The sequence below is a fragment of the Castor canadensis genome, chromosome 6, assembly GCF_047511655.1.
Source record: "Castor canadensis chromosome 6, mCasCan1.hap1v2, whole genome shotgun sequence".
Taxonomy (NCBI): domain Eukaryota; kingdom Metazoa; phylum Chordata; class Mammalia; order Rodentia; family Castoridae; genus Castor; species Castor canadensis.
In genome coordinates this window covers 115,643,639-115,666,267 of record NC_133391.1, presented here as the reverse complement: position 1 = coordinate 115,666,267, position 22,629 = coordinate 115,643,639, and the positions used below count along the sequence as shown (strand labels likewise).

The window sequence follows — 22,629 nt, the reverse complement described above, 5'->3', positions numbered from 1 at the left end:
GCTGGGGTTACAGGCATGAGCCACTGTGCTGGGCCCTAAAATTTTTTTTGAGGAATATTTTCAACTGTATTGTCCCAATATTCTTTATCAAATATTTTCCTGAGCTTATAATGATCATGTAACACTACAGTGAGTACTGTTTTTGTGACCTGCTAAGCCAGCCACCATTAATTAGCACTTAGAAGGCATACAGATGACAGTGGTATTAATCTCCAAGTCTGTAGCGTGCTCCTGAGGTATCTTATGTAAGTAACTTAAGTTGATTTTCTAAGGTGGACACGTAGGACCTTCAGGTTCTGTAGCATGTAAAGAAGTGGTGTGCTAAGTTCTTTCTGGTGACAGCACCATACTAAAGAAGCTACATAGAATGGCACAGAGGTTTACAAATGTATATTTGCTGTACTTTTTGGTGGCGGCTTGAACAGCTTAGCAAACAAAAAAATGAGCAACGTCTCACTTAGTCTTGCCCCTGGTGTGAAAATGTTGATGTGGTGTTTTCTGGTCTGTGATTCTCAGTTGCTTATCATGGATGTCTCCACTACTTTTTGTCATCCTGGAGGGTATGACATACCTATTGGATCACATCTCTCACCATCTCTGACCTTAAGGAAGAAGATTTGTCTTTAGAAGCAACGTTTATTTAGTCACTAGTATTTCCTGGGGAGGCTCTCCTTCACTTTCCTCCCTTCTGACATATTCCATGGTTGTCTGTCAGTGTGAAACTGACAAATCCCAAGTGAGTGGGAAGTCTCTGAAAGCTTTTTCCTGTTGGTGGTTGAGAATGCTCACAGAAGGCAGGGGTTCTGTCTGTTGGACAAAATACATTTGGACACTAGGTAACAGAGCCCTTTAATTGTCCAAAGTTTGCTGGAAATGAGCTCACACCTTGGGGACTACAGCGCCATGGCTGGTGTATAAAGCTGTCATTATCTGGTAGAGAATTAGGCAGGTGGGAGGATCTAATTACAGCTCAGAAGTAGGGAGGAACAGTGGCTCCAGGTAGGTATGCTTACCTTCCTCCTGTCCCAGCCTGCGGGCCTGAATTCATCTACAAAGTCAGCTCTTGGCCTTGACCAAACTTGTCTCCTTTTCCCAGTCTGCTTGTTTTGGGCTTAACAGCCAACGATGCCCTGGTTGTGCTTGCTTCCTGTTTGTACTTGCTTTCCCTTTTCTGGCCTGCTCCTCCCCTTTTCTCATTGTCCATCACTCAGTGATCCCTTGGCCAGTTTAGTGTGGGATTCCCAGGCCCATACTCCAGGGAATGTCACCACTTAAGCCTGAGGAAATCCTCAAGGTTAACTATTGCAGAGACCCACCTTCATGGTGGGTGGCCTCATTCTTTTTCCAAGGAAATACTTATGTTTTTTCTTATTTCAAAAAAATAAAAGAACATATGCTCATTGTGGAAAAAAAATCGGAAAATTTAGAAAGAATGTCCAAAGAAAAGCTAAAACACCTACTATCTCAAAACTGTGCAAAAACTGCTGCTACTATTTTGGTGTCTTTGGACATAAAATCTGTATATGGCATGTTTTCCTTTTGTGGCTTCTTTTAGAATATTCTAAAGCCTGTGCAATGAAAAGAGCTGGTGGGAGCCCTGCTAAATTACTACACTGATCTTTTTCTTTTTTAGTGTCTGGAGACCTTTTTGCATGGAGAAAAATATTTTGTATGTGTTGTCTTTAAAAAATGACATCAAACAACTAGTAAATGTTTAAACTTTAGTTATAATATTGAATATCTCTAAACAACTTAAGCAATGATGTGACTGTTTAAAAAAAAAAAATCTACAATTTCCTTTAAACCTTACAGAACAGATGAAATGCCCAGATACATTTTACACCCAGCCACACTGAAACCTGCTCCAAAAGATCTAGCCCTCGAGTCTCACTCATGTCTTCATTATTTCCTCATGGACTTGGCCTTGGCCTATGGCTGTTACACTATTTGAATACTTACCAAAGAGGTAACGTGATCTTAGCATCACTAGAAACAAAACTCACTATGCATACAGGTCTGGTTTCTCACCTATCAGGTGTTGGTCCAAACATGGCTCCACTTTGGGCTCTTATCCCAAGGTGAGTCAGAGCCCAGCCACCAGCATGAGGCTGAACGTTACTTGTTGAATCAGTCAGACCTTTTTAATTAAGTACATGGCTTTCAGGTGGGTTTTTATTTACAGTCCTCCCCCTCCCCCTCCCTCTCCTCCTTCCCCTCCCCCTCCCCGTCCCCATCCCCATCCCCCTGCAGTGATTTACTTCCTAAGTTTCAGATGGCCAGTGTTATACAATCCACTGTTCTGTCACAGTGATGTATTGCCCTGGCCTGTTAACATTATTAAAAGCTCATGCATGCCGTTTTCATTTTTTCTTGAAATGAGTTGGATTTTTCTAGAGATTTCCGTCTCCCAGGAGACCAAACAGCTCTTTAGGCTGTTTGGCTGATTGATCATCTCAGATCATGTTTCTGGGTCCTCTCTCTGCTTGGTTGTTGACTGTGACCATTGTTGCTGGACTTTCTTTCCACCTGGCTAGTCTCATCACCACACCTGTACTCCACAGTCCATCCTTTCTCTGGGAGATTTCCTGTGCTTTTTGAGACTATTTGGCTTACTCAGAGTTCCTGATTCATGGTTCCTATAGTATAAGAACAAATACATATCTGCACTCCATAAACAGATGGAGAAGAAACAAAGTACCTATGTTTTCATAACACTCTCCCTTTTAAAATTAAAACAAGTAATTCTGCACGGACTATTTTATCTCTACGTATAACAGCTTTTTTGTACACTGTTCGTTATTTTGTCGGCTATTGTTGGCTTTTCTCAGACTTAAGTATCTTCTTGATGGAAAAGATTAGTTCAGTTGGTCAGTTGGGGCTCTGTCCAGCAGCTCCTTTATCCTTGTAGCACTATCCCTGACATCCTTTGAAATACTCTTATCTTGTGGATATGCCAGATATTCTTGTCCTTTGCTTATTATTCCTGCTTTAAGACATGGAACCAAGTGCTGGGCTTGGTGGATCATAGCTGTAATCCCAGTACGCAGGAAGTGGAGGCAGGAGGATCACAAGTTTGAGGCTAACTTGTGCTATGTTATAGAGACCCTTTCTCAAAATATAAACAAAAGGCCTGGGAGTATGGCTCAAGTGGTAGAGACTTGCCTAGAAAGTTGGAGGCCCTAGGTTTAATCTTTAGTACCACAAAAGAAAAGGAGAAAAAAAAAAAGATACAGAATCAACTACTTTCCAAGGAATTCCTTCAGAGTCACATGTTCTTACTGGTCTTTCTACTTTCATGGTATGAGGCTGCTGGATTCTGCTTCTCTTACTGTGTCATTTATTTACTCATTAAGATTCACCACACGGACAACCACAAACTGAGGGTCTGCCTCCCCTGAGCCTGAGGATCGCTAATCCTGCTCTGGCAGTAGCCATAGATGTCAGCAGTCCAGTTTTCAAGTGCAGTGATTGTGCCAAAATGGCACACATTGGGCTTGCATTTGTGAGAAAGGCCATGGCTGACCCACTTCTGGCTGACCAGCTGTTCCAAACTCTGACTGCTTGGTGAGGAGGACTCCTGTCCCTGGCTCTCCCACACAGATGGCTGCTGTCCTACTGGGTCATCTTTGAACCTGTTCTTAAGACACTAATGCATAACCTTCCTTGGCACTTAACACTCTGTTCCCTTAGAATCCGTTTCCTCCCTAAAAAAACTGATTGAACTGATTTTCCCTAAAGTACCAGATTGATTTTTATCTTTTACTGTGACCATAATTATACTTGTAAATAAGCTTTCTAGAGACAGCTCCTTAGCCTAAAGGAGATGCTCTAACCCTCTGCTTGTTGGAAGAAGAGTTGGAAATGACAGAATCGGGGAATAAGTTCAGAGAGGCTTTACATCTCCCATATCCTTCAAATCACCCTTGTTCAACAGATGATCCATCCCCTCTCTTCCTCCTCCTCAGACTTAGTATTGTGACAGTGCCTTTCTGTTCTACGACCAAATTCTAAGTTCTTTAAGGCTGGGAGACTTGTCGCCAAACACACAATATGGACCATTGGTTGCAACTCGAAGCCTCTGGAGTTCTGTTTGACTAAGCTAATTTCCCTCTGATGATGCTGCCTCAGGACTGCTTTGGCTTGGGGATCACCATTAGGTATAGGACACTGGATTTGACATGATACCACCAGTGATGTATGTGAATAAACCAGGAGAATAATCTGGTTTAGGAGATAAAACCATTTCAAACATGGCATCAGTGGGGGAAATAGTGAAAGATTCTTAGACTTGGAAAAAGTGGGGAATGACTGTAGTAGGTTGTCAGAAAGTGACTATAAGGGACATATTTATTTAACAAAGGATAGTAGTGACATAAAAACAAAGACCAATACTTATGGAATTTTGAGATATGTTCCTCCACTCTTCAAAGTACTTTACAGGCACAATCTCATTCAATCTTCACGATGTACTCACGTGGAAGTGCTGTTCTACTGGCATGTTGTAACCAAGTCAATCAGCTGAGGTACAGAGCGGTCATCCAAGCTCACACCGTAAATGAGAGAGTTGAGATTCAAAACCAAACTGTGTGACAAGTGACCCCCGTGTTGTTACCAACTTATCTAGCCATTAGTTTCAGACTAAGAAAGCGAAGAGAACGGTGCCATCAACTTGAACTACAGCACAGGTCTCTGAGCTCTCCTGTTAAAAGCATGAGACCTGGAAGGACTTCGGGAGGTTCCTTTAGTCTAAATTGTTCATTTCACGGCTGGGGGAACCAGAAGCTTGGGTTCCAGGACTTGTCAGAGTCACGTGTCCACATCTCACCAGTCTTAGGGCCAGCAGCCAGAGCGTGTAGTGGCAATTCTGTGGTCTTTCCGGTCTGCCATGAGGTTTTGGTTCACAAACATACATCCCACATGTCATGGCCCCAAATGAGCTACACGTGATGTGACCCAGAAGCGCTGCAGTTCACCCAGTCCTGCCTTCTAAGGTTGCATTTCATTACCATAGAATCTTGTAATGTCTACATAGAAAGTAGCAGAGAAAGTTCCCAAGTGCTTCTTAAACTGACTATTGCTTCCCACACTTTAACCGGTATTATTTGTACAAACAGCAGCACCTGAGCCAATGAGGTCTAGCCACCTCAGGGTGACACAGTTGTGTTGTTCCTTTTGGTGTAATAAGAGGCTCACTAACTCACAGTATTTTCTTAGATACAGAAAGTGATGACATTAATTCCACAGTTTCCTTTTGTTTGAATACTGTGTCCTTTTGTGTTGGTGTTAGGCACTAACGGCTGCCAAGTAAATTCGGTCTTGAAGGGCTACGTGTAATTGTACTTACATTCAGTGGATTTCTTAAAGATTGATTTCTTTCCTGTGCACTTCAGGTAATAGACTGCCTCATAGAAATTTAAGTGCTTGGGAAGGAGCACTTTGCTGTGGATGGTTGGTTTTGACTTGGGAATGCTAGAAAACTACAATTTCCTAATAAATATTTGCCTCTTGGTTAACCTGCTTAGACACACCTTCCACCCGGAAGTTGGGTATAAGCCCCACACTGTGGGAAATAGTCTTCTTAAAGCTAACATTAAATTTCAACATTGGTGATAATATATGTTGAAAATTAAAGCTAAATAGAAAATATGTAGTAATTTTTAATTTTTTTTCAATAAATTAGATTTTGGGGCAAATGTGAGATTTCAGATTTAAATTTAAAAGCAGACTCTTCCATCCAACAAGATAACTTCTCAGCACCATGTGGTGACTTTATTAATCCAGGATGTTTGCTTATTGTGAAATTTATATTACTACTACACTTGAGAAGTAGAAAGTGTAATTGGAAATAGCTATCTAATACCTTTATTACCTATAGAAAAGACCAGTACTTTAATGTGGCATAAAGCTTTCATTTCACATTGCCAGCCTACGCTTTTTGTTTCTTTTTGGTTTTGAGACAAGGCCTTAGACCCTGTTGCCCAGAGTGGCCTTAAATTCTTGGGCTCAAATGATCCTCCTGTAGTAGCTAGACTACAGGCATATACCACCACACCTAGACAAGCCTCTGTTTGTCACAGTGAAAAACACCTTTGTTTTAGAGATAGCGTTGTAGAGAAAAATATTTTGAAATAGGACACATTCTATAAATAATAATTAAGTGGATGAATGGGTAAGTGGGAGATTATGTGAAAACACATTATATCAACATGGAAAGCTGTCTTTACCTTCTTTCCAAGACTGATATGAGATTGTGAAATAGTGATTTTTAGAAAATAAACTTGCAGTAAAAAAATAATGCCATCCACTGACCAGAGATTTTCCTGACTGAAAGAAAACAGATGGGGTTGAATTGACTAAGAAACAAGGTGGGAGAAGGCCACAGCCCCCAAAACACTGAGGGATGCAGCAGAGCTAGGGGCTACCATGGAGTTGGCTCCACGCAGAGACAGACAGAAAAGCAGAGGTTCCAAGCAGCAGCCAGCCATCAGCCTAGACAAGCTGAGCCCTGTTCCTTCCCTAGAGCAGGAAGTGTAGATACTGACGGCAGGACAGCAGGTCAGCACCCAACACAGCTGATGACTCCAGAAGTGACAACCCCAGCCAGTTCCCTGGTTCTCCCACAGCCTCCCTGATGCTGGCTTCTGTGACAGGAACCCTGAGTCAACAATGGACAAACTACAGGTGTCACACCAAGATGAGCTGAGCCCCAATCAAAACAGGCCACATGTTTAAGGGAAATAGACCCTGTGGAGGAGGCATTAGATCTATCAGAGCCAATGTCCAGGAACAAATGAAAATATTAAAATATGTATGCTTGATGATTCATTCAACTTAGGCACTTAAGAAATATTTATTTAACACTTCTATATAATGGAACCAAAGATAAAGTTAAGAGAGGAAATTTTGTTATAGATGAAATTAGAACCAAAACTAGAAAAACTTACAGTCATCTAAATTATTGGTACATACACAAAGATGAAAATATGAACCTAAAGTTCTAGACTGTCTCATCATTACATAGAGAAGTAAAGTAGAACTGTATGAAGAATAAGAAATACTATTAGCTGAGGCTTTGATCTGAAGATGTAAATTTTAAACATTTTTATCATTTTTATTACCATGTATTAGTTGTACAGGGGGTTCACTGTGACATTTCCTGTAAGCTCGCAGTGTACCTTAGTTACATTCACCTCCATCATTCTCCCTCATCCCATTCCCCCATGTCTTAAAACAATTTCAGCAGGTTTCATTTTTCTATTTTCATACAAGGATACAAAGTACATCCACCATATTCACCCTCTCTGTTCACCCTCCCCGCTTCTACTAGTACCCGCCCTCAAACAGGACCTGTTTTGCATTCCTGTCCTTCATTTGTGTTCAAAGGGGTTTCACTATGGTACCTCACACATGAATGTGTTGTACTTCAATCAGAATAATCCCCTCTGTTACTCTCTCGTGAAGATGTAAACTTAAAATATATTCAGGACTAGGGTGTGTCAAGTGACAGAGCCCTTGCCTAGCATGCTCCAGGCCCTGGATTTGATCCCCAGTATCACCAAAAAAAAAAAAGTATATTGAAACTGTAACGCTATAACAAGATATCAATATGGTAACACACACTGAAAAGACAGCACATTAGATACTTTATATAGTTGTAAAATTTGTTGTAAGAAATTTTATGGATGTCTCGAGTTTTACTGTTACATTTTCAGATTTCCTCACTGAATTATTTTATAGTTTTCTTTGTGAGGTTATTCAGGTGTACATTTGAATATGTAAAAAAAAAGAGGGAGGGAAATGCAAACCAGGTACTATGAAAAACTTGAAGTGATACATTTTTGATCATTTATTTATTCTCATTTCTCTCTTGGTAGTACCGGGAATCGCCTAGCAAGCGCTCTACCACAGGCTATGCTCCCTCATCCCTATTCTCATTTCTTAAATGATGGTTTGGCTCCTCCACAAGTCCTTTGGAGCTTTACCTTGCCTTTTTAACTCTGCTTATTTTTGAGGCTCCTAAGAAGCAGCAGGTGAAGAGGTTGATGTTTCATTTGTTTCATGTGATATTATTTATTTATTTGTTTATTTTTGTGGTGCTGAGTATCAAACCCCAGACATCACACATGCTGGGCAGGTACTCCACTACTAAGCAATATCTCCAGCCCAGGAGACATTCTGTAAATGGGAATCGAATGGATAAATGGAAATGGATAAAATAATACTTTTAAAACTGAAACATTTTTCCCATTTAATATTAATGTTGAAAATGGCTCACAAAATATTATGGTTTTGAAAATGCCCAACAGGTATCTTAATGATCTAGTTTCAACCATGATCACTTGTTTGGTGTGGATTTGTGTTAGAAAGTCTTCAGAAGCCATGTAAACAGTTTTATAACCTTGATAGTCTCTAAAGACCTCAAACTGGGGCTGGCGGAGTGGCTCAAGAAGTAGAGTGTCTGTCTAGCAAGTGTAAATCCCTGAGTTCAAGTCCCAGTACCATAAAAAATATATATATATAAAACTTAAGGAATGTGTCCTGTCTTTCCCACATAGAACTATGAGTACATAGTGGCTATTTTACACTGGAGAATATTCAAAGTCAAGTATATATTCCCCCTAGGATAAGATTTGCTTATCACACTGAATTTAGTATGAAATTTAAAATTGCCATGCTATAAAATTTCCCATTTGTCCTTTATCCTTTGGTGTGGTTCTAAAGGAATATGGGGGAGATGAAAGAAAGGTAAATTATCCCCCATCCTTACAATCCAAAATTTTATTACTAAGTATTTACTGGAAGAAATATAAATGGCCAGTACATATATTAGAAAACATTTGCCCTCACCACTAACAAAAGGAAATGCAGATCTAAAAACCAGTGTTGCTATGAGGCTGAGAATGTGTTTGTTGATAATATTCTGATGTGCTACGTAGACAAAGAAAATGTGATTCTTCTGAATTGGTGGCAGCGGTTCTCAGATTCAACTGAACAGTCAGTTTGTCACAATGCCCCAAGCCACATCAGGTGGCAGCCGCTCAGAAGGATGGGGTACCCTGGTAACATGGGTGCTAACTGGACAGTGTCAGGGATCTGCTCCCCAGAGGGAGAATGCACAACTCTCTGCTTGGTTGTCCACACAGCTGTCTAAACGCTGTCTCACTGGGTGACAATGTGAGCACTATGGAATGGCAATCATATTGGTGGCCAAGAGACAGCATAACCCCCTTTCCCCAGGAGCCACTGCCTATTCTAACCCCCCACTACAGAGCTTCCCAGTTCCCTGCAGAGGATACATCAATCATAAGGATCACAGAATTCAGGAAGGAATGCCCAAGACATGGTGCCTGATGGGTATTTATTGATTCCTTCAGGCCAAGATATAGCTTCTTAATCGAGTGATTTTTCTCCTGGCAGCGAAGCTGGGTGACACAGTTGACAATGTACACTTATCAAGCTCCTAGGGGAACAGAGCTAGAAAGTTAAAAGTTCAAATTTGCATGCAAAAAGAAAAAGGGTTTTTTAACCCTTTACTCACAAAGAATAAATTAGTGTTGTCGCTGTTTAAGATTGTGTTGTGGCAAAATACATTGAAAGCTTTTGTGTGCGTGCATCTTTCCAAATATTTGTTTTTAAGGATTTATTGTAACAAGTATGCACAAATATGTTTATGTCTATGAAAACTAGGTTCCCCAAAGCCTTATTTTCTATAGTTAATAATTAGTGACAATCTAAATGCTCAGAATTGTAAATTAATTATAGGATATTCATCTTCCAGAAAAATATGCAAGTTTATAGAATAGATAGGTCCAGAAAAAAACATTAAATGGATTTCTATAAGAATATTTAATATTTAACTCTGAGTGATGATTTTCTTTCAAGTTGAGTCACAATCCCAGCCCTGACATTCATTAATTTTTTTTTTTTTTGAGCCAGGATCTTATTTTGTCTAGGCTAGACTCAAACTCCTGGACTCAAGCAGTTCTCATGCTTCTGCCTCTTGGGTAGCTGAGATTATAGGTATACTCCACCACTCTCTGGGTGAAGATTTTCTATGTAATTTTTTTAATCCATGACTCTCTCATTTTTAACTTTTATCATATATATTTTTTCTATTTATTTATCTTAGCAGTACTGGGGTTTGAACTCAGGGTCTCACGCTTGCTAGGCAGGCACTCTAGCACTTGAGCCACTCTGCCAGCCCTTACTTTTCTAAATAATTAATTTTTTACAGAAAGTATGATCAAAGAAAGCCATTTCAATGCAAGGTATTTACACTGACTGATTACACATTTTAAGAGTTTGCTTTAGTACATTACAGAGGCTTAAACTTCTTTAATGTGTTTTAATGGAGTTTTTTGTATTGTATAAACTGAGATCCATCTCATATTAACATCTGAAGTAGTCATCTTGAGATAGTCAAACCAACAAAATCATTCTCACTTCCTTTTTCCATATATGGCATTGTGTATTTCTGACTTCTAACTAAAGTCTCATCCCTTATAAACCTAATAAAATTGCTAAGAAAAGAAATATCGGACTTATTGGTTGATTTCTAGAATTAATCTTGGCCTGGGAGAAGAAAGGATAAAATGCAACTGAAACTGGCTGTGACTCAGTGATTAAGCAGGAGAAGCATGTAACCAGGTCTCATTCATAGAATTGAATGCCAGCTCTCAGGTCCTTGTCGGTTATGCATAGGTTAATGGATGCCATCGTTACTGCTACGAGATTTATTCCTAAACATACACAGTTCATTCTCCATCTTCTACTTAGTAATATGCACATGTCACGGTGGATCTTTAACATCACCTCATCCACTGATGATCTTGCCACTGTTGGTTCAGAAAACATAAAACAAATACAGAGAGGAGAATTGAACAACAAAATGCAATTCCAGCTGTACTTTTAACCAAATGAAAATCGTGTAAGGACCATCCATGGAAATATTAGTTGCATTTGCTACCTGCTGTTTTGCATTGACTGTTTCTTACCCTACTTACAAATGGATGAAGAGTGGTTGACTCTAGAGAAGCCTGTGTAGTACAGAAGACCAGTCTTTTGACTTAGACCGGAGTTCTGGTCCTGCCTCACCAAGGTCTGTTTCATCAGAATCGCATTTTCCTCATCCAAGAAGTGAATAGAGTAGACGAGACACCTCCCAGATCCTTCTCAGCTGAAAGAACTCTTAAGGCTTGGATAATTTATAGCTTTGAAATTTGTGATGATGAAGTTCCTGATAGTTTTGTGTTTTATCTTTCAGTTTATATCTGTTCAAATTAGGAATCGCACCCCAGATCCAGGATTTGCTGGGGAAAGTGGACTTCACAGGTACCACTCTTTATCTTTGTAATTCTCCCATAATTGGTGACTACAAAAGTCCGCAACACCATTATTCAGAAAGCAGCTGTCAGGAGGGTGGGGTTTGAGGACTAGCCCCAGCAAAAAGTTAGCAAGACCCCATCTCAACTAATAGTTGAATGTGGAGTGCTTCAGCTGTGCCCTGGAGAATCATGGTCCAGGGCAACCCTGGGAAAAAATGCAAGACACTATCCCCAAAATAACTGAAGCAAAAAAGGGCTGGGGACATGGCTTAAGTGGGCTCAAGTGGGCTCAAGTGGTAGAGCACCTGCCTAGCAAGCCTAGGCCCTGAGTTCAAACCCCAGTATCACCACCAAAAAAAAAAAATCATTATTTTGATGTTATTGGTTCCTGTTGACAGAAAGAGAAAAGTTGCCATCTTGGTTGTCCTCTGGATTCCCTTTCTCTTTGCTTGTGCAACGAGAAGCTCAGGCTAGAGTCTTCCTTCAAACAGAGAAAGGTCTTCTTTCTCTATGTGAATGTACTCATTCCTGCGTCCCTCTACACCTATGGCTTCCTCTGATTTTTATTGTTGCTGTTGCCCTTGTTCTCTTAGAGGAGGAAATCAGTAATATGAGAAAAGAACTGGAGAAATACGGAATACAGATGCCATCTTTCAGCAAGATAGGTGGTATTCTGGCCAATGAGCTGTCTGTGGACGAAGCAGCATGTAAGTCCATTTAAAATTCAAACTTGTCACTGACATGCAACTCACTGGCACTTATTTGCTGATTTTGATGACATGAAATGGAATAATTAGAAGATACTTTAAGAATGCTGAAAGCTTTGGTTTGTATTATAGATAATTTGAGGATGTTGGAACATAACCATGTAATTGATTTCAGACTTCAGGCAATCACTTGTGCAATATGAATTAAAAGATTTCAGAAATCTCTTCATTCTCCAAGTAGTCTACCTTCTGTGTCTTTAGATCTTAGTCATAGGCACGTTGCTGGGAGTCTTTGTATTGCCAGCTAAATGACAAGTATGTCTTGGAACCATTTGTTTCTTTAAAACTGTCCGTGGCCACAGTGCAGGGACTGGCTTACACCTCTAAAGCCCTAGTGGTTAGCAGTGCTTGGTTTATGTTAGCCATTTAGTGCAAGCTGAATAAATGAGTAAGGATTACCTAGTAGGTGCTACGATCAGCACTAAGGGTAAGCTTGTGGCAAGGTTTTCCTGGACTCCGTGATATGTATGAGGTCTCTCTTTATGGCATCCTTACTGGACGCCTAGGAAGACAGTAAAACTGCTTGTGTTTGTACAGTATCAGCACAACTACTCATGGTGTCTTTTGCTGATTAAAACATCGTTTTTTTCTCTCTTTACTTCTCAGTACATGCTGCAGTTATAGCCATCAATGAAGCTATTGAAAAAGGAGTAGCAGAGCAGACCATTGTAACGCTAAGAAACCCAAATGCAGTTTTAACTTTAGTGGATGACAACCTTGCACAGGAATATCAGAAAGAACTCTGGGAAGCCAAAAAGAAAAAAGAAGAAAATGCAAGGCTAAAGGTACCTGATTAGATTCTAAGTAATAAGTATGCTAGTTTGAAAAAACCTTGATGTAAAAAGTAGTATTTTAAAATCAACTGGCTGTGGTCTCTATAGCCTCAGGCCATGGATTTGGATAAGATGTAAGGGTAGAAGACCATACACTATATAAGACAGTTAGGTGGATTTTCTTTCAGGAGGTATATTGAAGGATTGATAGTCATGTAAACTTGACCACTTGGCCAGGAAGTGTAGAAGTAGCAGCTAGAGATCCTCTCTTGTTAGGCATTTTATCCAAGCAACCTTTATGTTCATGAGTAGAGGTTTATAATTTATTGTGGTCAAGTATAAAGCAGAGCATTTGAATCTACTGCCTCCATGTTTTCCCAGGAGTTAACCCTTCTTATTTAAGGGTGTCTCTCCTCGGCAAGACAGTCTGTTCCTGCTCCTGATCCATACTAAACTACTTCCTGGCTAGTGGGTTACTGCAAGCTTTGCCTACCCTAAGGCCTGCTACCCTAGCACCAACTTTTTTTTCATTGTGCTCTTGCTGATCAGTTTCAGCTCCCTTGTGGAAAGCAGCCACTTTAATTTGAACCTTTTCCTCACTTGGTGACTTCCACCAGCCCCCAGCATGAGGACCCCACCTGCTTTGAGCTTCTCTACTCCTAAGGCTTATGTGCATCTTGGTTGCCATGGTTGTCCTGGGCCATGGTCTCTCAGTGTCTCCTCTTCCTCCTCCCTGTACATCTGGGGACTCTTTTGGGTCTGACATTGATCTCTTTTCTGTTCTTCCTCCATTGAATTCATCCACTTGTTGAAGACATCACCTATCAGCTTCATACAAGCTCTTCTCAAATCAGCCTCCAGATTTTTGTCATCTGTGTCCCCCAGGTCTCACACCATGGCAGAAGAGTACTCATCTCCATCCTGACTCTTGGTTTGGAATGACTACTACCTGTCCATATCTTTTCATGTCCCCTCTGTCCTACTCAGAGTTATATTCTGCTGCCTTTTTTGGCCAACTTTACTCCATCACCTGCCTCCTTGTCTCACCAGGCCACCCTCAGTGCTGCCCCCTGCAGACCCTGTCACAGGACTCTTGTAGCACCTTCCTCTTGGGTCTCCTGATTCCTGTCATTCCCCAAGCCAGCCATGCTCAAAGCTTTAGGTTGCAACATTAATCTTTAATTCAGACCAAAAACCTTCTCTGATTTTCTACTGCCTCCTGAATTAAGTACAGGCACAAAGCTTGGCCTTTAGAGGCCTCCAAGGTACCCAACAGGTCTCCCCATTTTTTGGTACTCCGTGCAATGGCCTAACATGTCAAGTTTTATGACCAAATCCTGCTGTCTACGTCCATCCCTCATCCCCACCTTCATCATTTTTCTGTTCCTTGAGGCCCTTTCATTTTGTTACATCTTTAAGATTTCTTTCCAATTGAGTTGGAAGCACTTTCTCTTACAGAATCTATTCTGTTCTACGCATATTCATTATTTCTGTTCTTAATTTTATCAGATCAAATCAAATGAAATTACCAACGTACAACTTACCATTTATTAAAAGTGGCGGTATTACCTGAGCCAACCTAAGTTTTGGGACTTAGTCCTGTTCAAAGAGCCACTGGGTCTGTTGTTCATCATCACTGTTCTTGCTGGGCATTTCTCCCCTAGTTCCCTGCACAGAACAGGTGCTCCACAAGTGTTTGTATTGAGTTCAAATGGAAACGAGTGACTTGTTTTTATCACTGTTTGAATTTTTGCCTTTGTGTTTTGAGTTTGGAAAACATTTTATTGAAGCTAAGGAATCAATGAAGAATTTGTTTTGCAGAATAGCTGTATTTCAGAAGAAGAAAGAGATGCATATGAAGAGCTGCTAACTCAAGCAGAAATCCAGGGCAATATCAATACAGTCAACAGTAAGTATTGGATTGGATGAAGGAAATGGATCTTTTTATAAGGTACAAACTTTCTTGGCCAGAATCTCAGCAAAACTCCCAACTTGTAAACTGCCTTACTTAATGAGAAATCTGCTAAGTGTTGATGTTGCTATTAATTGTGGGGCAGCAGTCTGCCAGTTTCCCACTGAGTCATCATTGGTGGTCTGGCTCCCAGTCCATGCGAAGTAACTCAAAGTACCCTGAAGCTGGTTCAGTTCTCCCTTCTTGTTTCATGATAGGTACGATGCATTTTATTTTGAATCTGTCCCTTGGAGGACTGATATGGAAGGTTATTTAGTGAGAGATTCTGACTTAAAGATTAATTGCCTTGATCATACAATGACATTCTACTGAAACTGTACAATATATTATTGAACTTCTGCATGTTATTCCTTCCCAGTCATTAGTCTCAGTATCTCAATATCTAGCAGCTGATAACTGAATGAGTTTCAGACTTTACCTCACACACATAGCACAGCAGCAAGCAAGCTGGTATTTTTTTTCCCTTCAAGCAACACCTTGCAACTTTTGGGTTCATGTTTTGTGTTTCCATTCTAGTGAAATCTTAAAAGATGTTGGTGGTGATATATGAAGTCCAATTTCAGGTTTCTCTTTCTGTTCTATTTGAAAGCTGAGAATTTCATTATGCTTGACAGGAATGAATTATGGGAAGAAACTAATATTACCAGCAAGACAACATCTGAAGCCTATAAGCTTAGGGAGGAAATGATTCCATAGCCTTTTACCATCCTTTATTTTTGAAATGTTTATAACTACTAAAACAGTCTCCTTTCTCATATTAAATAAAATGACATAAATAAATATTTGAATACTCAATGACATAATTTCCTGACCACAGATCTAACACCAATTGGCTATATTTTATTTTCCATTTTTAAATAAAAGGCATTGGATGCTTTGCACTGGTGGCCTAACCAGCTGAAATTGATGTGGCTTTAAATGTACTATATGTGATTATTCTGAAGTTTTGATCTCTCCCTGTCTGAAAATTTATAGAACTTCAAGTAGTCCTGAAAAACCCTCTATAGTATTTTTTAATCAGTGACATGACCATAAGACAATCATGTACTTTAAAACCTGTAAGTAACTGCAGGTACTTTGACAAGCTCTTCCCCAACCATGTGGGTTATTTTATATTGAGGCAATTACATTTGTAGCAGCCACCGTACCAAGTGGCAGCTTTGACGGAAATGTCAATGGATCTGTCCTCAGAGGCTTCAGCTTTGTTTGAACTCTTGGGCTTGTCACGTGTATCCCATTCATTGCTTGATATATTCTGTGAAGATGGAGGTTGGGGATTTCATTACATGCAGAGTGTAAATGAGTGGTTAATCAGAAAGCATGTATTAAAAAGAACTGGTTTAGTAAGAGCATTTTAAGGATATGATTTTCTGGTAATATTTAACATCCAGTGGTACAAACCTACACAATGAAGTCCTCAGAGGCTCAGCAAAATCCTTCCCCGAGCAATTCCAGATGCAGCTGAAAGGCTTTGGATAGCTGTTGCAGAATAGTAAACACCAAATAGTCATCAACCTTCTTTCTGGAATTCTTTATCTGTCAAGTTCATTTTAAGGGTAGAAAAGGAGCCTTTGGGCCTGGAGGCTCCTTTATAGTAAATGCCAGGTTTTCCTGGGGGATGGCTCCAAGAGTTCCATTAGTCATTTTTCTGCTATTGAATGATGTCTCTTAGTAGAAAATCCAAGGGAAGCTCCTTGTGAAAGTATTTCGAGAAGATAAATTGCCATCGTGACAAGAAGGGTAAGAATAACCTTAGCTGCAGTCTAGTCATGTATTGAGCAGACAGACAGACTAGCCTTTGAAAGGCTTGGGAACTCTTTGGATCTGTGTTATTCCTGCTGCCCTGATCCCTTCTGTAGAGGGCAAACCCTGCTGGCCCTGTCTGGTTCATTCTTGCCTGGTGACAGAACTCATCACTCATTCCCCTGTTAAGTCAACAATTCACTTTCTGTGCTCTGACAATTCTGCTGAATCCTCTGCTCCAAGGCCCCATGGCATGGTCACTAAAGTTCTTTGCAACCTGAACATTTCAGCTGGTACAGAGATCACAAAGCCTGTGGAAGCTTTGTGACAATGAAAGCAGCAATGGACCAAGTGCTACTGTGGTCCACCTCCACCCATGCTGGTTCATTGGAGGGTACAGCAAGGCTTGCTTCTGGTCTTCATGTAGCTTAACAGCTCCTCAAAGAGGTGGCTCTGACCCACAAGGAGCAGCGGACAGCAAGCTGGCCCAACCACAGAGAGCGGTGGGGACTGGCAAGTCAGGAAATCCTCAGGCCCGTAGCAGTTAGCATCATGGAGGAGGTGGGATCATTGTGCTAGGCAGGAATGATTCCCAGATCAAGCTCTATTGATGCTGAGGTTCTTTTGGAGATTAACTACAGGGATCTGAGTGACTTGAATTACTGAACTGATCCAAAGCTTTGCCTGCCTCCACCTGCTGCTTTTCAGGAGGTGGACATGGTGGCGGGCAGGCTAGATAGGGCAGTCCCGGGAACTGACATTCTGAGATATACTGACAGATCACGACCCCACATCCCCAGGGCAGGCTGCGGTGGATCACATCAATGCTGTCATTCAGGAAGGTGACCCTGAAAATACGCTACTTGCACTGAAGAAACCAGAGGCCCAGCTACCTGCCGTCTATCCCTTTGCTGCTGCTATGTACCAGAATGAACTCCTCAACCTCCAGAAACAGAACGCCATGGTGAGACACAGTCATGTACAAGTTCATACCGTTTCAAGGTCTCCTTCCTCTTTAACTCTTGCTCTTAGTCTACAGGACGATCCAAAGGGCACAGTTAGGAAATGGAGAGAGTGGTCTACACAAATATACATAAAAACACGTTGTTCCAAGCCGGGCACAGTGGCTCATGCCTGGAATCCTAGCTACTCAGAGGTTAGGAGGATCTCAGTTTCGAGGTCAGCTCAGGAAAAAGCTTACACAATCTCATCTTGACCAATAAAAAGCTGAGCCTGGTGGTGTTCGCTTGTCATCCCCGCTACATGAGAAATGTACATAGGAGGATCTCAGCCCAGGTTGGCCCTGGCATAAATTTAAAAACAAATGCTTAAAATCAAAAAGAGCTGGGGGTGGAACTCAAGTGGTAGAGCATCTGCCTGGCAAGAACGGGCCCTGAGTTCAAACCCCAGTACTGCCAAAAAGAAAAACAGCAGGTTATTCCTCTTCTCTGATTTTTAAAATAAACATAAATCTCTAAAGCCAGAATTTTGGAAAAACTAAATATAATATATAAATACATATGTTCTGTAGATGTGTTCTGTTTTTCAGCTGATTTCCTTCTTTCCTAGCTTTGGTGGTGTTCTTATGATTTCTTTCCTCCTTTCTACAGTCATGATTACCTAAGGGAATTTCAGTCAATGACAGACCACATACATGATGGTGGTCCCCTTAAGTAATATATCCTAGCAAAATTGTAACCATCTCAACTTGTGGGAGCATAGTCTGTGGTATTTGCAGAATGGCAAAATTGCCTAACAACACATTTCTTATAATGTATCCCCATCATTAAGCAATACATGACTTGTTATGAATTTTTTAGTGTGTGTGGTATATAGGCATTTATTTGAAACTATTTTCCTAATAAAATTTGAATAAACTTTTGAGTAACATTAACAAAGAATTTTGGATAATTTTTTTAACTGTACTAAAAAATTTTTTTTGGTTGTACTGGTGCTCAAACTCAGGGCCTCATATTTGTTAGGCAGGTACTCTACCACTTGAAGCATGTCCCCCAGCCCTTTTTGCTTTACTTGTTTGGGAATAGAGTGTTTCACATTTATGCCCAGGTAGCCTTAAACCACAATCTTCCTGTTTACACTTCTGCAAAGCTGGAATGACAAGCGTACAACACCATGCTTGACTTATTGGTTGAGATGGGGTCTCATTAACTTTGTCTGGGTTGGCCTCAAGCCAACACTCCTCTCACTTTCTGCCTATTAAGTAACTGAAATTACTGGCCTGAAATATTTTTAAATATTTAATTTTTTTTTGTTGTTCATGGTGCTGGGTGTTGAACTCAGGACCTTGTGCTTGCTAGGCAGGCACTCTACCACATGAGACACGCCCCCAGTCCTTTTGCTTCCACTTTGTCTTTCAGATAGGATCTCCCACTGACTTTCTCTGGGCTAGCTTGGGGCCGTAATCCTCCTACCTCCACCTCCTGAGTAGCTGGAATTACAGGTGTGTTGCCACCACACCCAGCTAAATATATAATGTTTTTGATATAGAAAAATAAGCTCTAAATCAACATTTCTAGAAATCTGGGACTAAGAACATTAATACCATGGCTGTGATTTTTGCGATTTATTTTTCCTAAGAAGATTACAAGTAAGAGCAAGTTTACTCGTACCCCTGTGAGCCAGACTGGAGCAGAATGAAAAGTACTAGAAGCAGAGCCAAGAATTCCATATATAAGAAAACTAGACTCTCAGAGGTGGGGAAAGGATTATTTAATGAATGGGATCCGTTATTCAGAAAATGTCAGTTCACTACTCATAGCATCTATCAGAATAAATTTCCACTATGAAAGGTTAAATGCTTGTGTAAGGCCCTGGGTTCCATCCCCACCACTACCAAAAAGGGGTATGGTGGGCTAACTAAAAAAATCCCTCAAAAAGTAAAGTTCTAAGGAAACAGAAGGTTATTGATTGAATCTGAAAAGTCAGAACCCACACCACTCATCCACCAAAAAAAAAAAAAAAAAAAAAAGGAGAGAAGCCAAAAGCATGAGTAAGTAATTCACAAGACAAGGGCTCAGGAAGTTAATAAATGTACACTGCATGTTGACTACACAGTGGTTCCATTCTGCTCTTGAAAGTTTACTTCCTTTTGGGGTATATTTTCAGTTAATATAAGACATTTGGATAACATTTACTTACCTGTTCCCTATGAAAACCACTTCCTCCTCTTTGCCTTAAAAGGTAAAATTATGCTTTGTTGCACTGAAATCAGTTTGCTTCAAGATATCTGTGAAGATCCAGGAAGCTGCAGTAATGCATTCTAATATGAAATGGTGTTGTATTTATCATATGTGATATGCTAAAGGTAAAGAGGTATATCAGCATTTTTTTTTTTTTAGTAATTCTTTTCAGACTCCTTATGTGCCTTCAATATAATGAAAGAAATCCCTTTTGAAGTTGGGCCAGCATGGTGTAAAATGGCTAAATGGAAGAAAATATTGAAGGGCCATCCTATTCTGAAGTCTAAGATGTATTTTTTAATTTAATTTAATTTTTATTTTTTCGTGGTACTGGAGTTTGAACTCAGGGCTTCATGCTTGCTGGGCAGGTGTTTACCATTTGACCACTCCCCCAGCCCTTTTTGCTTTATGTGTTTTTCAAGTAGGGTCTTTCATTTATGCCTTGGCCAGCCCAGACCACAGTGATCGTCCTTTCTCCTTATGCTTCCCAAGGAGCTGGAATGACAGGTGTGTAACACCACACCCAGCTTTTATTGGTGGAGATGGGTCAACTTTAAAAAAAAAATTTACCTTAGATTTCTTCAAATATCTAAACCTAAGAGTACACATTAAAGTTTCTATCCAATTTATAAAAACATAACATAGACTCACTTTTCTGGAACTAGAATCAATTCTCTTGGCTTAAAGATTTTGATCTATTTTTCTGGGGCTTAACTTTCAGACAAAACTCTCCCCTCCTTTCTTTTACTCTTAATTCAAACTAGTCATTAAGTCTGCTAAAATCTTACCTGAAATGCTCACTTGGTTTTGTCTGATTCTTGGCATAATTATAAGGTTAGACGGGAGCCTGGAAAGCAGCCCATATAGCTAGGGAGTGGTTGCCTGGGGATGCAGGTATTTGTGAAACCCTGAGTGTAGTTTCTAAGTAGCACAGTCCCCAAAATGATACTCTAAGGAGATCCAGGAGCCACTGACCTGGCTTTCTTTAAAGCCGATGAAAAGTAGATAACTAATTACCCCTGCATCTGCTGGACTGTCAGACCTTTGTCTTTTCATTGTTCTTTGTCACATGTGTTCTCCACACTCATTACATACACGCCATGTGTGATTTGGGTTTTTTTGCTTGTTTTCTTTTTTTGTGGCACTGTGGCTTGATCTCAGAGCCTCACACTTGCTAGGCAGGCGCTCTTACTGCTTGAGCCACTCCACCAGCCTGATTGTTTATGATTTGGGGAGCTTACCTGGCTGTATGTTTGCCCACAGAACTACTTGGCCCATGAGGAGCTCTGGATTGCAGTAGAAATGCTGTCTGCTGTTGCTTTGCTGAACCAAGCCTTGGAAAGCAACGATCTTACATCTGTGCAGAATCAACTCAGAAGCCCCACAATAGGTGTCAACAATCTGGATGAGGCATACGTGGAACGGTAAGGACCATGAAATTTCCAAACCCTCTGTCAGCGCAGAACTGTGTGCTTGGAAGATCTCACCAGTTCCTTAGTGGAAAAAATCCATGTACCATGCTCATATTTCTTGAGATCTCATCTACTCTGGTTTAACTAGACACCTTTTTTAAGTACAGTACAAAAAGAATATGAAAATAATCTTTTTTTAATTTTTGGCAGTACTGGGGTTGAACCCAGAGCTTCACACTTGCTAGGTAAAGTGCTCTAGAACTTGAACCAGATCTCCAGCCCTTTTTTTGCTTTAGGGTTGTTGTTTGTTTTTTTGGTTTTTTTTTCAGGTAGGGTCTTATGTTTTTGCCCAGGGCCAGCCTCAAACCGTGACCCTCTTACCTCTGCCTCTCTAGCAGCTAGAATAACAGGTGCACACCACCTTACCCAGCTTATTGATTGAAATGAGGTCTGGCTAACTTTTTGCCCAAGTTGGCCTCAAACTGCAGTCTTCCTGATCTCTGCCTCTTAAGTAGCTGGGATTACAGACGTGAGCCACGATGCCAGGCCAGAAAATAACATCTGTGGCAACTAAGTGTGACTTTACTTCATCAGCAGCAAAAATTATCTAATAGGTTAAAAATAGAGGAACTGTTGAAAACATACTTTCCCTTGGACTCCTTTTGGAGATGACAGACTGCAGAATAGTTGGAATGAACTTTAATAATCAACCAGTCAAATTCTTTTTGTTCAGTGATGAGTGAACTGAATCTGGAGTTGTGGACCCAAAGTTGGGCCCAGTGAACTCCAATCCCCACTTTTATGATTGCTAAACCAAGGAAATCCTGAGACCACCGTGGGTCACGGCAGTAGGCAACAACCTCAGTTTTGTATCTTTCACTTCAGATTCCTGAAATGTGCTACAGACAGTATAATTGACGGTACTGCCCCATAGTAGACCTAGAGAGAACATTAAGGGGAAAGAATTAGAAACCAGATTACAGAGTCACCAAGACACACATGCTAATCATGTGCTTTACTACTGAGCTATACCCTTCACCCCCAAATTAGAGTCAGTTAAGACAAAAGCAAGAGTTAAAATGAGTGAACCCGGGATTCTTGTAACCACCAGGGGGCGCTATCTGCACGGGTCTTGACAAAAGCTCTCAGCTACTGATTCTGGGTGGCCCTAATGAACAGGTTGGTAGTTTATTTTGGGTCACATACAGATGCACAGGAAAAAATAAAAGAGACTTCTTAAACTCTGAGTAAATGATGTTTGATCACTTTCCTATGGAGAAAATAGCCCAAAAGTAGTGAAAGAAAGTGGATTTTCCTTGTTCTTGGTCTTCCTGGAAAAACTAATGTCCTTGGTCTACTTCAGTTCAGCCATGTGGTTCATGTAACTCCCCAGAGTTGTGTCTAATTCCGCCTATAATGGTACCACCCTCTTCTCCAA

The 22,629-nt window shown here is 40.6% G+C and overlaps 1 protein-coding gene across 1 annotated transcript in view; it reads left to right on the top strand.

The window, feature by feature from the left end:
- The window catches only part of Iqgap2 (IQ motif containing GTPase activating protein 2), a 254,967-nt gene that overhangs the window by 141,140 nt on the left and 91,198 nt on the right, over window positions 1-22,629 (top strand). Inside the window, exons 6-11 of the mRNA XM_074077256.1 lie at window positions 11,264-11,331; window positions 11,918-12,031; window positions 12,698-12,876; window positions 14,686-14,773; window positions 17,380-17,543; window positions 21,043-21,203. Coding sequence (XP_073933357.1) covers window positions 11,264-11,331; window positions 11,918-12,031; window positions 12,698-12,876; window positions 14,686-14,773; window positions 17,380-17,543; window positions 21,043-21,203 — 774 coding nt within the window. The remainder of the gene's footprint in view (window positions 1-11,263; window positions 11,332-11,917; window positions 12,032-12,697; window positions 12,877-14,685; window positions 14,774-17,379; window positions 17,544-21,042; window positions 21,204-22,629) is intronic.